Below are 15,428 nucleotides of genomic sequence, written 5' to 3' on the forward strand. Positions count from 1 at the left end.
AAGAAGAAGAAGAAGAAGAAGAAGAAGAAGAAGAAGAAGAAGAAGAAGAAGAAGAAGAAGAAGAAGAAGAAGAAGAAGAAGAAAAACACAAAAACACAAAATAAAGACAAACTTTTTAAAACTTATAAATTACTCACCTGAATGGCAGCTGACAGCTTCACTACTTCATAGATGTGACGATTGCCATATTTCTTTGCGATTTCGACCATTGTCCGTTTGGAGCTATCCGTGACATTCAAAAGCTGGTCGTAGCTTTGGAGTATAAGTCTCTCAATGTCATCAAACTTTTTGTCTTTCACAAGTTTTATGATGTGTTCATCGACACATGTGCTATATTCGGGTCTGTTTAATTTTAAGGCTAAATCACGTGCCGTGCGACCGTGACGGTCACGTGCTGCAATATCAGCACCATATGTCATTAAAATGCGGAAAGTATTTTCTGGTTTTTGATATTCTATTACTTTGTGGAGAATCGTTTGTCCTTCGCTGTCCCTTGCTTGAAGGTCAGAACCTCGGAATATCCTCAGGGGGATTCGATCATCCGCGGGGACTGAATTTCCACACACAAGCTGAAACAAAGCCAAGGTTATCTTTCAAATTTTGAAAGATTATAGACAGATTTTTCATAAACAACCGCTGATCCTTAAACGGGAAGAAACGTCTCCTTCTTAAATATCAAGGGGAAAGCATGATGCATGACGAGCACAAATTTGAATCGGAAGCACTTCGATATCCAAAGGCTTCAAATTACTATGTACGCTGCAATAAAAAATGTTACAATATTCTTTCCGTATCTAAGACCGAATTCGTTTCAAGTAGAAATTGAACTCATTAGCAACTAATCAAAATTCAGTCTGCACAATCACATGACCTTAAAGAAATTCCTATACCGTTTTAAACGACTCTGCTGAAAATGGCTAAGAAGAATTTCAGGAAAATAAATATGAAACAAGCTTACAAAGCTACAAAGCTTTACTGAATTATCTAAATATGAGTGGAAACAGTGACACTTTTATTTGTTTTCATCTTCGGAACTGATAACAAGAACGTCTAAGGTAAAACTGGTGTTGATACAAGCACTGTCTTTCTGTAACATTTTCAACATCCTATCTCCTATTCTTACCTGAAAAAATAGCGGTTTAGGTGGATTTACGGTTTCTGGTTCGTTTGAGTAAAGCGCTCTTGTGTTTGGCTTCATATCCATGAGGACGTCAACAGTTTCGTAGCTGTTTGTCTCCCAGGCCGCCGCCAGCAGGGGGCGCGGCACTTCCGGTGAGTCTGGGAAGTTATATTGGTAAGAGTAATCCGACGTGTTTGGATCGACCGACTTCATCAGTTCCGTACCTTTCAAACACAAAACACAAGTAGTCAGTGTTTTACCTTACAGCAGTGTACATGGGTTTGGTAAATAACACTTATTAATAGCAGGTGTTATCTGACCGACGAGATGTTTTAATGTAGCTCGCACTAAATATCAGGTACGAGACATGTAATCCAAATAAACTGAAAGAAATAGTTTGCTTCTGACAAACGTATGCAACTTTTTATAAATATTTGATATAAAAATATGATGTGTTAATATTGATAAAAAACGATGGATTATCTTTTTTTCTTTGCTCTGTAATAGTTGATATATAACTATGAGTATGAAACCATACATTGTAACAATTAATATAAAAACCATTCAACGTCAACATTGATATAAAACCATTCAACGTAACCATTGATATAAAACCATTCAACGTAACCATTGATATAACACCATACAAGGTAACCATTGATATAAAACCATTCAACGAAACCATTGATATAACACCATTCAACGTAACCAATGATATAAAACCATACAAAAAAAAACATTGATATAAAACCATTCAACGAAACCATTGATAAAAAAACATATAAAGTAACCATTGATATAAAACCATTCAATGAAACAATTGATATAAAACCATTCGACGTAACCATTCATATAACACCATTCAATGTAACCATTGATATAAAACCATTTAACGTAACCATTGATATAAAACCATTCAACGTAAACATTGATATATAACTATTCAATGTAACCATTGATATAAAACCATTCAACGAAAACATTGATATATAACCAATTAACTAAACCATTAATATAAAACCATTTAACGTAACCATTGATATAAATCTTCAACGTAACCATTGATATAACACCATACAAGGTAAGCATTGATATAAAACCATTCAACGTAACCATTGATATAAAACAATTCAACGTAAACATTGATATATAACTATTCAATGTAACCATTGATATAAAACCATTCAACGAAAAAATTGATATGTAACCAATCAACTAAACCATTGATATAAAACCATTTAACGTAACCATTGATATAAAACATTCAACGTAACCATTGATATAAAACGATTCAACGTAACTATTGATATAGCACCATTCAACGAAACCATTGATATAACACCATTCAACGTAACCATTGATATAAAACCATACAAAGTAACCATTGATATAAAACCATACAAAGTAACCATTGATATAAAACCATACAAAGTAACCATTGTTATAAAACCATTCAACGTAACAATTGATAGAAAACCATACAAAGTAACCATTGATATAAAACAAATCAACATAACCATTGATACAAAACAATTCAACGTAAACATTGATATAAAACCAATCAACGAAACCATTGATATAAAACCATTTAACGTAACCATTGATATAAAACCATTCAACGTAACCATTGATATAACACCATTCAATTTAACCATTGATATATAACTATTAGTATGAAATCATTCAACGTAACCATTGATATAAAACCATTCAACGTAACCATTGATATAAAATCATTCAACGCAACCATTGATATATAACCAATCAACTAAACCATTGATATAAAACCATTTAACGTAACCATTGATATAAATCTTCAACGTAACCATTGATATAACACCATACAATGTAAGCATTGATATAAAACCATTCAACGTAACCATTGATATAACACCATTCAACGTAATTATTGATATATAACCATTCAACGTAACCATTGATATAAAACCATTCAACGTAAACATTGATATATAACTATTCAATGTAACCATTGATATAAAACCATTCAACGTAACTATTGATATAACACCATTCAACGTTACCATTGATAGAAAACCATTCAACGTAACCATTGATAGAAAACCATACAAAGTAACCATTGATATAAAACAAATCAACATAACCATTGATACAAAACAATTCAACGTAAACATTGATATAAAACCAATCAACGAAACCATTGATATAAAACCATTTAACGTAACCATTGATACAAATCTTCAACGTAACCATTGATATAACACCATACAATGTAAGCATTGATATAAAACCATTCAACGTAACCATTGATATAACGCCATTCAACGTAATTATTGATATATAACCATTCAACGTAACCATTGATATAAAACCATTCGACGTAAACATTTATATATAACTATTCAATGTAACCATTGATATAAAACCATTCAACGTAACTATTGATATAACACCATTCAACGTAACCATTGATAGAAAACCACTCACCGAACCCATTGATAGAAAACCATACAAAGTAACCATTGATATAAAACAAATCAACATAACCATTGATACAAAACAATTCAACGTAAACATTGATATAAAACCAATCAACGAAACCATTGATATAAAACCATTTAACGTAACCATTGATACAAATCTTCAACGTAACCATTGATATAACACCATACAATGTAAGCATTGATATAAAACCATTCAACGTAACCATTGATATAACGCCATTCAACGTAATTATTGATATATAACCATTCAACGTAACCATTGATATAAAACCATTCGACGTAAACATTTATATATAACTATTCAATGTAACCATTGATATAAAACCATTCAACGTAACCATTGATATAAAACCATTCAACGTAAACATTGATATATAACTATTCAATGTAACCATTGATATAAAACCATTCAACGTAACCATTGATATAACGCCATTCAACGTAATTATTGATATATAACCATTCAACGTAACCATTGATATAAAACCATTCAACGTAACCATTGATATAAAACCATTCAACGTAAACATTGATATATAACTATTCAACGAAACCATTTCGATATAAAACCATACAAAGTACCCATTGATATAAAACCATTCAACGAAACCATTGATATTAAACCATACAAAGTAACTATATTTATTGATATATAACTATACAATAGAACCATTGATATATATGTATCAAATGTAACTATTGATAATAAGCAGGCAATGTTATCTTTGATAAAAATATACAATGAAACCATTTTTATAAAACTATACATAGCATATATGGATAAAACATTACAATTGTTTATACAAAGCTATTATTTGTTGTATTTCACACATAATCTATTATAACTGTCGATATGAAGTAATACAAAGAAGAACGAAGGAGAAAGCACTTAAGGTCACCGAGAGTAAATGTTTTCTGCACCATAAAGTCATTTCGTCCGTGAAACTAACCGGTACATCTGTTGATTATTAAATATACATTTCTAATGTTAATATAAACCTAAACTTTGCAATCGTTTATATAAAACCATACATTGTAATTGTGGATATAAAGTCATGTATTTGTATTTGTTTATATTATGATGTAGTTATACTTAACACTAATCATACTTGGTTGTTTCATCCATGATTTCACGATGAAGCCAAACCCAGCATTCAACGCCAGGGCCATTTCATTGGCGTTCTCGTAATCCTCGATCTTGTGGAGAAGGTCAATTTTGCGGACGTCATCTTTGACTAATGACTTGATGCTAGTCACTTTACCATTCTTTATACAGGTGAGTCGACACCAGTTCTTAAGAAGCTTTTCTACGAGTTTCCGGTCGGGCTCGTCAGCTGACAGGGCTCGCCACAGGCCTGGAAATCATTAGAAAACTCGATTTAATGGCGTGTCTATCGTACACATATAATAGTTATTCTAATAAAGATTGCCTTATATTTAAGGATCACGGATCAAACGTCAGCATTAACTGTTCATCGTCTGAAAGAGTATTTGCTCTTCTTGCTTTTATATTTGTTAACAGGCATACAAATAAAACAAAGACAGAAGAATACCTATAGGCATTATTATATAATTACAAAAAATAAAAATTATAAAATAATACAAAACATGTGCCAAGCAAATCCCAAATCAATAAAAAGTCTTTTATAATAATTGATATATATCTCATATTAAACAAAAGAAAGACGACACGATAAATTCCGTGATTTCATTAGCAGACGTTCCCTGGACCCCAAGTGGCGTCTTCTGCATCAATGCAGGTTTGAATCACGAAAATATCTAATAGGTATACGAATCAGGCTTATATTACACGTTGTGTTCTGAACTAACGTTTCGTCTCAGCCAGCCTGCACTTTCTCGTGCAGTCGACATGCTGCACAATGGAGCGGCTGTGTCGTCTACAAATGGGGTGGATAGAAGGGGCGTGGCCACTAGGACAGATAAACAGCCAATGTCAGATTACGAGATAAAATCTAGTAATTTGAACACGGCATTTAAAGTGAAAAAACAGACTAATGGATAGAAAGCAAATTAAGAAGTGACGTGTACTACCCTCCCCGTCTGGCCCCCAACAAAGGAGCCTTTTATTTAACAATCTTGCCCACCAAGCTTTTCATATAGCCAAAAAACTCATTTAGTTCTTGTCCTCAATAACTTCGTACTGTTTACTATCAAAATAAACGTATTTGATGGATACGTTGAGAAGATGAGCGCACAAGTGCGTATCAGTATGCAGGGTTTTAGTAAGAATAGACATTGGCTATTACCATAACCAGCCGTAACAAAAGCAAACGCCGGTAAACGTTGTTTATCTTTTACTAGTGATATTAAGGTAATTTGATGGTATAACACAGTGACCTTCAGGTTAGGATTCGTGATTTATTGACAACAGTTAACCTTAGAAACGACCTGTCTAGTTCAACAAGGCTGCTAAGATTATATTTATACATAACGAGGTAATTAGGAGACGTAGAACTCTAGTGATGTCAGGGTTAAAGACAGATTCTGAGGTCAGAGTGACGGAAGATTTGGAGGGGTCAGGGTTATAGTAAGATTATGAGGTCAGAGAGACAGGAGGATTGGAGGGGTTAGGGTTATATCAAGATTCTAGAGGTCAGAGTGACAGGAGGATTGGAGGGATTGGGATTATAGTAAGATTATGAGGTCAGAGAGACAGGAGGATTGGAGGGGTCAGGGTTATATCAAGATTCTAGAGGTCAGAGTGACAGGAGGATTAGAGGGGTGAAGGTTATAGTAAGATTTAGAGGTCAGAGTGACAGGAGGATTGGAGAGGAGGTCAGGGTTATAGTAAGATTCTAGAGGATAGAGAGACAGGAGGATTGGAGGGGTCAGGGTTATATCAAGATTCTAGAGGTCAGAGTGACAGGAGGATTGGAGGGGTCAGGGTTATAGTAAGATTCTAGAGGTCAGAGTGACAGGAGGATTTGAGGGGTCAGGGTTATACAAGATTCTAGAGGTCAAAATGACAGGAGGATTGGAGGGATTGGGATTATAGTAAGATTCTTGAGGATAGAGTGACAGGAGGATTGGAGGGATTGGGATTATAGTAAGATTCTAGAGGATAGAGTGACAGGAGGATTGGAGGGGTCAGGGTTATATCAAGATTCTAGAGGTCAGAATGCCAGGAGGATTGGAGGGGTCAGGGTTATAGTAAGATTCTAGAGGATAGAGTGACAGGAGGATTGGAGGGATCTGAGGTGGGTGTTGCAGTATCTGTGTTGTATCATTCAAGTGAAGTGGCACTATAAATGATACCGTTTCAAACAGAACACAATACATCTCCAGCACACACGCAGGCATGAACTCATATGGAGGTATTAGCCAGGTGACATAGGACTAGAAGTGAGCGCCTGATCCCGCAGCTCCTGCGAAATCCTCAAAATTGTATTGATTAATGTATTAGCTTATCTATGTTCTGTTAAGCGCTTTAGAGTGGCTTATTCCAGCTAGATAGGGCTCTATATCAAATGTGTTATATATTATTATCAATTCGAGTTAAGTAGCTGTGTCACAGTTAAAAGGAAAGTGTGACGTAATTAACATTTTACATTGCAATACCTAGTACATACATACTACACTTGGTTATGGTTTATTTATGATATAGTTATAACCGACACCAGAACGTTAAGCTCTTCAATCAATCAATCGTCATTAATAATTACACGCTTGGCTGAATTCTACCAGTGCTTGATATACTATTATGGTTTGCATGTGACATCTATATATAAACCATGGCTGTATTTCGACTATTTGTTTACAATAACACGGTCTGAGATGACACGGTATTCGACGTCATTGTTGTTTATATATTTTATCATATTTAAGCTATTTTTAAACCATTCGTTTATATTTATATGTGTATGGCGTGTGCGTCTTATAATCATTAATCTATATTTTCAGCATCACAGGGACCTGAGAAATTCTGACTACGTCATGCTGAACACAGGGACCTGAGAATTTGTTACAGCTATATTTGGATATAAACTAATGTGTTTAGAGTTATTTTACACGTTTGGGGCACAGGGACCTGATTATTTGTAACAACTACATTTTGACCTAAACCAAAGTGTTTAGAGAAATTTTACACGTTTGAAGGGTTAAGACCAATGATGATATATATACGAGTGTAACCAGGTGTATATATTTATGCATTTATACATTGTATGTAATTACCTGCAATGCGTTATTCGTGTTGCAGGCTCTCGTCTATGGAATAAAGATATGAAAGAAAACCTACGACTTCATCTCATTTATGGTTGAGAGAGGGGTACACGAGTATTGGGGTGGCATTTTTACTGAAAATTAATCTCAACTCCCCAAACGTGTAATATTACTCTAAACATCCTAGTTTAAGTCTAAATATAGATGTAACAAATTATCAGGTCCCTGTGTTTAGCATGACGTAGTGTGAATTTGACACGTGATCTAGGTTTAACATGACTAGTATGTATTTGATTCGTGTATGATTCGTTTACCTGAAATTATATATTATCATGACCAATGTTTGACAAATACAAATGGGACTTCGGACCTTATTTTACGTAATTAGTTAGACCTATGTGACTGGTCTGTTCCAACATTTGACTGACTTACGTCACGTCACTAAAGTAGTTCTTACTTAATTGCTACTTCCGGTTTTAGAGTATGACGTTACCAAGAGTTGTATTTTGATGACCATGACTTTAAATAGTAATTAACAATATCTGTGCGATGTACAATCTGGGCTGTATTTTACCTGAATATGAGGAGTATTTTATTTATTTATCTGGGCATTTTACACCAGCATCAACTGTAAACCTACTTTTAAGGGCTGTATTTTTCCTAGATATCGTTACTTGAGTTACTTACATTTGTATCTTAGCATTAGTTTGCCCGTATATCAACTCATCTTGACCTACTTATCCTGGCTGCATCTTTACCTGTATATCAACTGCATTTGACCTTTTTTCGTGAACTTACCAGAGGTGATTCTGACCTATTTATGAACTGGTTTGACCCGCTGATATAGACTTTGTTCGTCAAGTTATAAGTTATCTAATTATCTGAGCTGTATTTATCTTTATGCGGATAAATTGTATATTTGTCCTACTTTCCAAAATACTTAGGTCCCTCAGTAATTCACCTAGATACTTAAAAGTGTGAGACTGTATCGCCCGGACTGAATTCGATAAGTATATGACAAAGAAATTACATATTATAATTGGTTTGCATTTAAACTTTATATGGTGAGTAATTGACTTTTTTACTCGGGCTGTATTTGACTTGTAGATGACAATTATTTGACTAACTTATCTCTGGGTTATAGCTTATATGTTTAGGCGGAGTAACATACCTGGTTTGTATTTGTTGTACCAGTGCTGCATCTCCTGCCAGCCGTCCGGCTTCTCTTTGAGGAGCACATCCTCTGCTGTGTTGCCTTCATTGTTGACGATGGCCGTATCGATTCCGCACCTGCAATAGTGAATTTACGAAAATAAATATTCGAAATCTACTGTTCTTACAAAGTTAAATTCTAGGGACGAAACAGGTGTCCATTTTGACATTTATTGGTACAGGTCTATAGACAAAGTGGTTGTTTGTACTCAGAAAGGCCGGTAATGGTATGTAGACCAATATATATATTATTCCTCAAACCCATTCAAACGTCCCTCAGACCCGCCATCTCCGCATCCTACCTGAAAATGTGTTTTACTTAACCTTGACTTTCCTACAATTAGGACATGTCATCTCAATTAGGCCACATACAAAGAAAATGTACCTAATATAGATAAGTTTTAGTTGAAATATTTTCCCCCAAATAACACACTTTTTGCATGTTTCAAAACTGATTGACAAACACGTAAACTAGATTTAAATTTAGATATGTAACAATGTTAGTAAGGGTCGCAATACAGCTAGACCGGTGCTATTTGTGGTGTCCTTAGCCGCCACTACGAGGCTTGGTGTGGCGATCATTGTTGTGTCGCCGTGTTAGGCTAAAATAGCGTGTATCACAAACCAAATTCAAAGGTCAAACCAGAGACGTATATATACGTCTCTGGTCAAACGTACACAGTTTATTTATCAAAATTGAGATTTGTAATGTTACATAGACAGTTGGGATAATTCTACAAATGCAACTCTTCGATGTCTTTTCAGAACAAGACAGTCAGTTATATTGCATACCGGCCATTATTGGTCATCTTCATACATGATCAACTGACCTAATAATGAACATGTGAAACGGTGTGACGAAGCATGTTCGTCTGTCACGTATACCATGACTGATATTCGGTACAAATTCACCTGTCCAGAATATGATATACGGGTTTATCGTCAGCCCTATAGTCTTAATCATATTTCTATCTTACTCAGCACAGCGAGTTGTTAAGAGACATATAATTATTACTATGGCCGATTAGAACTGACCACACCTCTCTATCGCAGAACTGACCACGCCCCTCTATCCCAGAACTGACCACGCCCCTTTATCCCAGAGCTGACCACACCCTCTATCCCAGAATTGACCACACCCGTAAATCCTAGCCCTGTTTACACCCCTCTGGCCCAAAACTGACCATACCCGTCTGTCCTAAAACTGACCACAATCCTCTGCCCCAATAATGACCACACCCGTCTGTCCAAAATCTGGTCTCTGGCACGACCCCACGCGATAGCAAAACATCAACTATCTAGAAAAAAAAACCGCCATGAAATAGACTATAACATGAACAGAAGATTGCATAATACATTTACACCGAGTATCGCGGCCGGTCGTTGGACTTTAGACTCTTATTCTACCTGTCGGTACGCTGAGTTTTAAGGAGTTCAATAACTATGACGACATTGTTCAACAGTTTTATGCAGCGATCGAAAGTCACACGGGTACATGGTCTCGTGTTTCAGTATTTGTCTGTGGTGTTTCCTTCTCAAATAACAGTCACGTGTTGAGAATCATCCCCTTGTCTTTACCAAGTCAGATTGGTTGTGACGACATTTTTAGGTGTGTATAGTGTTGGTGATACAGCACCTTGTGTGTCAACAGGAACAGGACTGGAATAAATAAAGAGAGAGAGAGAACGACCAGTACCCCTGTCAATATTGGTTGTGGGTAGCTAAATTACTAGCAGTCTGTGATAGTGACATTGTATGGTTTCTCTATCCTTATAATCGTCTGTGTTTTTATCCCATTAAATGTCTATGGTTGTTTCCACCCTTACAGACTATGCTTTTTATAGACATGTGTTGTGGTTTCCATTCAGTCACCAATCACCAACAAAGATTACTATTGTACGCTTTCTGGTGGGACATTGAGTCACTGCCATTGTGGCCGCCATGTTTGTCTATGAAGGCGGAGGTTGCTGCACTAGTGCTTTTATAACTTCCGGTGAAGGGAAGGAGAGTCTGTGTTGTTACCTACACGAATGGTGTTGTTTGTTATCATAAAACTCCCGACAGCCTCCATAATCAATGTACCTGTATAGGTAATGGCTTAGTCCCAGCTTCTAACCCTGGTCACGGCTCACCGATCGCGAGCTTGTGTAAATAGAGTTTGATTGTGTGTGATGGTGGGCCTGCCTGCTGGTGAACACAATACGGTTGTATAAAAGCCTTTTTATGTTGCAAGGAAACTGTTAAAGATTTTTCTCTACAGAGGGATGATTAAGTCAGTGATAGATTACATATGTGCATTTTAATTGCCTTCATGCTATCTAGTAAACAAGACATGCGCTCTCTTGATTCAGATCGCACAACCAAAGAACGACAAGCGTTTCTGTGTAAAGACTCTGTAAATGTAATGTGAGAATTGGTTGTATGTATAACGACTAATAATATGTTTTAATTCGTGTATCTGCCGCTTATTATGCATCAGATATTATACAAGCGCCTGTCTGATAACATGTGGATTGCCAGTCGTCCCGCTGTCGCTCCATCACCCCATATGTAGGCTTTGATTTATAGACACAGGGATACGCTTTCTTTGAATTTTGTCTAATGTGAAATTTTAAAATTTGATTTATAGATACAAAAAAAAACACGTTTGTCAATGAAACGTCCTGTGTATGGCTTTTAAACCGACAAATTATGACAAATGCGTCCTATCTGTAGACAGTAATACCGGCATCGTACTACCTCAAGTGTTAGAATTCCAACTAAAATCTGATAAGGAATGAAAGAGTGACTGTATATTGCCTTCACCATGAGTTTACTTGCAACGTGGCTGATCTTTATCCCACGACTATTACAATGCCATTCACGTCCGATATCGACAATCGTACTGCTATTTCCGGTTAGGGACCGCTCTATCGAGTAATAACAAAATGAGAATATTTAAAACTGCTGAAGTTGCACAAAGTCAGTTGGATATTAGATGATAAGATATCAAATTGTTGGATTTTGGGGGATGTTTCACAGCATCAAAACGTGAGATTGTTCGGATATAAAGAAAACAAAATGAAAAAATGTGTTGCCGAAATATACAAATGAGATTACAGAGGATGAGTAATGACCAAGATACAGATATCACCTCGCAGTAAACACATCCGGTGTACCGATATATTATGTAAATAGAAGAAAACGTGAAATGTCGGTATAATACAATATGAAGATATAGCTTTATACTTAAATGAGTTTCAATATCAATAACGATTTTCTTAAATTTATTTTGATATCAAATATTTAAATTTCATCAGCCATTTTTTTGAAAATGTTGCAGCATAATATCGTTACCAAGCAACCGACTTCGACATTGCATCGCATGTGTGATTCGACTGTGTACAATTGATATTATTTCGGATAATCAATGGTTTATTGTAAACTTTGTGAAAATATTTAAAAGAATTCGCTGCTACTCGGACTAATTCCTCTTCGTGATAATTGTTCAAAGTTCCCATCAATGCTTAGATAAACAAAAAGGATGTTCTGTAAGCTTTCATTTCAATTTGAGCAATGAACGACCAAAATATCTTGACAACCTTACTTGAGAAAAAAATATCCAAGAAACAGAAAGAAAAGACAAAAAAAAACAAGAACGGAAAAGTCGTTAAAAGTTATATATAATAAATAAAAAGAATCACCACATCATCATCATCATCCGTATATTAAATAAAAGGATGGAAAACTGGTACTGCGTGTTTGTGACAATGGCTGCGAGTATCCACTATCGAATAAGTTTGGATATGATTGAAAAAAAATAGTCCATACCTTTCGTATTATGTATATGAATTGTATGTACTACATGTTATTCAATTGAATTCAATTCAATCATCTGCAGAAATGCATGCACCTCCTTACCAATTATTGATATTTGCGATCATTTTAATAGGGTTTTTTTCCATTAAAAAAAAGTCAAACAAACAGACATATGTTTTAGCATAAATATATACATTTAGTAATAATAACTAATGATAATTAAGCAAACACGAATTAAATTTGTTTGGAAAATTCTTATTTTTAGAGCATTTTAGAAATTAAAATCCCTCAAATCTGTATGGCGTCGAGTCTAATCAAATACAAAACACAATTTCTACCCGAGATCGTTGCACTAGTCTCCATTTGATGCAGATATTCATAACGTAGAAGGGTACCTGTACATGGTCCTAATGTGGGAGTATTCCTACAGCCCTAAAACTATATTTATGTATCCCGGTTTATGCATTTATAGCCGAATATATTTCACTGATTGTTGGGAAATAGCGTAACAGCTTTTAACGGACATCTTTTTGTAATTTTTAAATCACAAGCGACCCCGTGATCTGAAACTGAGAACAGTTATATCCTGGTTGTGAAATCGTTGTTGGTTTGGCAAATCCTACGTTCACGTAAGTCTAAAATCACTCAAAAAAGCTTCAGTTAATAATTGACTTAAAGATTATCACCAGTGGAGTACTTTTCGCTAACGCAGTTTGAAACGCCTAGGTTCTGATATGAAGGTATCACGTTTATTTGACCGGCAGTGACCGTTTTAAAAATATCATTTGTTCACACCTAAAATGTCTTCTTGCTCATTGCCCGGATATTTTAAATCAATCGCGTGTTGTTGTTTTGCGCGTGCAAACATTTGTCAATCTGAGCTCTTACCACCTTTAAGCTGATGAAGGTCCATAATTTGGCTTTGTGAAACCAGTTTTGGGTTTGAAAGTCCCACACGATTCATTGACCGTCGCCATGTCCGCAGTTGTTTTGTTTTGCCAATTCATTGACTAAGTTAACAATCACCACTTCACAGTGACGTCATGCTTATACAAAATTCTTATTTCAAAACATCAAATGCACTAATAACCTACAGCTTTCGGAAGCTTTGCACGGTTTGTTAGATACATGCACGCGTATTGTTTATTGTCCAATAATATTACATTGTTGTTATAAGCCAATGGAAAGGGTCGTTACATCGCCAACGTGGCAGAATTATTTATCAACATACATAACTTGTTCTCCAGTGCCGTAATCATTTTTCGGAGTGTATTTTTAAAGAGGGTCGAGCGTCCGAGCTCTCATAGCTGGAAAACAATTCTACAAGGCCCTACAAGCAATCGCCCGTGTTCAGTAAAATCCGACTTTTTATCGCTAAGTAGTTTTTGATTTACATAAACCTTCAAGATTTGTCAATGTGTGTAGACTTAACATAACAACATTATTTTATCAGACTAAAATTGTCAAGATTTTTTTTTATTTTCCCCTTTTTTATGATTGATACGGACAGTCCAAATTGAACATTAAAAAGAAAGAAATTGAAAAAAATATAGGATTAAAATAAAATCTTCTTGAAATTTTAGTGTATGCTTTAGCATACAAGCATAAATGTATGCTACGCCACTGTTCTCCTTTCATTAACTTGTTTTGTTCGATTAGAAATGTAGAATTCAATAATGTGATGAGGCGACACTTGTCGTCATAGAGAGGAATTCCTGTTATTTATCTGCTGGCTAAGATAGTTAACACGTTAGCTACAATGTATTACCATTCGACTACATGTAGGTTCGAATTCATGGTAGATACAAAACACAAGTTTCAAATAATCACACAGTTTGTTGATTCAAAACTACTCCAGCAGGCAATTGGGAAAATAATGCGGCATGTACATATGTAGCACAGTCTGGAATAAACACAGCAAGTTCTCGTTAACAAGGGTGTTACAGCACAAATGTATATAGAATTAGATTCCAAACTAGTACTTAGAAAAATGATAAAATATCATCGCGGTAGCAATTTTCTTCTATTTAAAACAACACCTACTGTTTCTGGTTCTTATCCTCTGTTAGTTCATAGCTGAGATAGTAAAACCACACCAAGTCAACTTCTCTGGGGCGGAGCATACAGGATTGATCACGTTTTATCAAAAGATATTATTGGAAAAAACCATCTGTGTTTAAATTCGTTCAGTTATTGAGTGTCCATACTATTAAAGAATTGTGTATACTAGGAAAATTTATCTATGAGGCAAACAAATTAAGGGTATTATAATGGAATATGATTGTCTTCATTCTCTGTACATTGTCCATGATTTGTGTATAATATGTATTGTATACTGATGGGCCAATGGCCTGAAGTTCAAATAAAACTTGTAACTTGACTGATGGGGGCGCTAAGATTGACATGGGTTTGTACGGCGACACATTGTAGCACTGACAGGGCGAGGGGGAAGATGTGTTTAAAAAGATAAAAATATAGTAACATTTTTCATTTGAGTATGTACACTAAATCCTTGCATGTACACGGAGGGAAATCAGTCCTGAATACACGGCATTCACCTAGTATTATAATCCTAGGTCAGCGTAACTTTATACCTACTGTACAAGTGTGCACCCCGCGATGTACCTGTACAG

The 15,428-nt window shown here is 35.4% G+C and overlaps 1 protein-coding gene across 1 annotated transcript in view; it reads right to left on the bottom strand.

Annotated features, from left to right (window-relative positions):
• Positions 1–15,428, bottom strand: part of LOC110462632 — a 43,982-nt gene that overhangs the window by 10,184 nt on the left and 18,370 nt on the right. The window contains exons 2-5 of the mRNA XM_021516687.1: positions 8,957–9,075; positions 4,713–4,958; positions 1,124–1,344; positions 138–569 (exon numbers count right to left, since the gene is read on the bottom strand). Coding sequence (XP_021372362.1) covers positions 138–569; positions 1,124–1,344; positions 4,713–4,958; positions 8,957–9,075 — 1,018 coding nt within the window. The remainder of the gene's footprint in view (positions 1–137; positions 570–1,123; positions 1,345–4,712; positions 4,959–8,956; positions 9,076–15,428) is intronic.

Source organism: Mizuhopecten yessoensis, unplaced genomic scaffold, assembly GCF_002113885.1.
Source record: "Mizuhopecten yessoensis strain PY_sf001 unplaced genomic scaffold, ASM211388v2 scaffold10815, whole genome shotgun sequence".
NCBI lineage: Eukaryota > Metazoa > Mollusca > Bivalvia > Pectinida > Pectinidae > Mizuhopecten > Mizuhopecten yessoensis.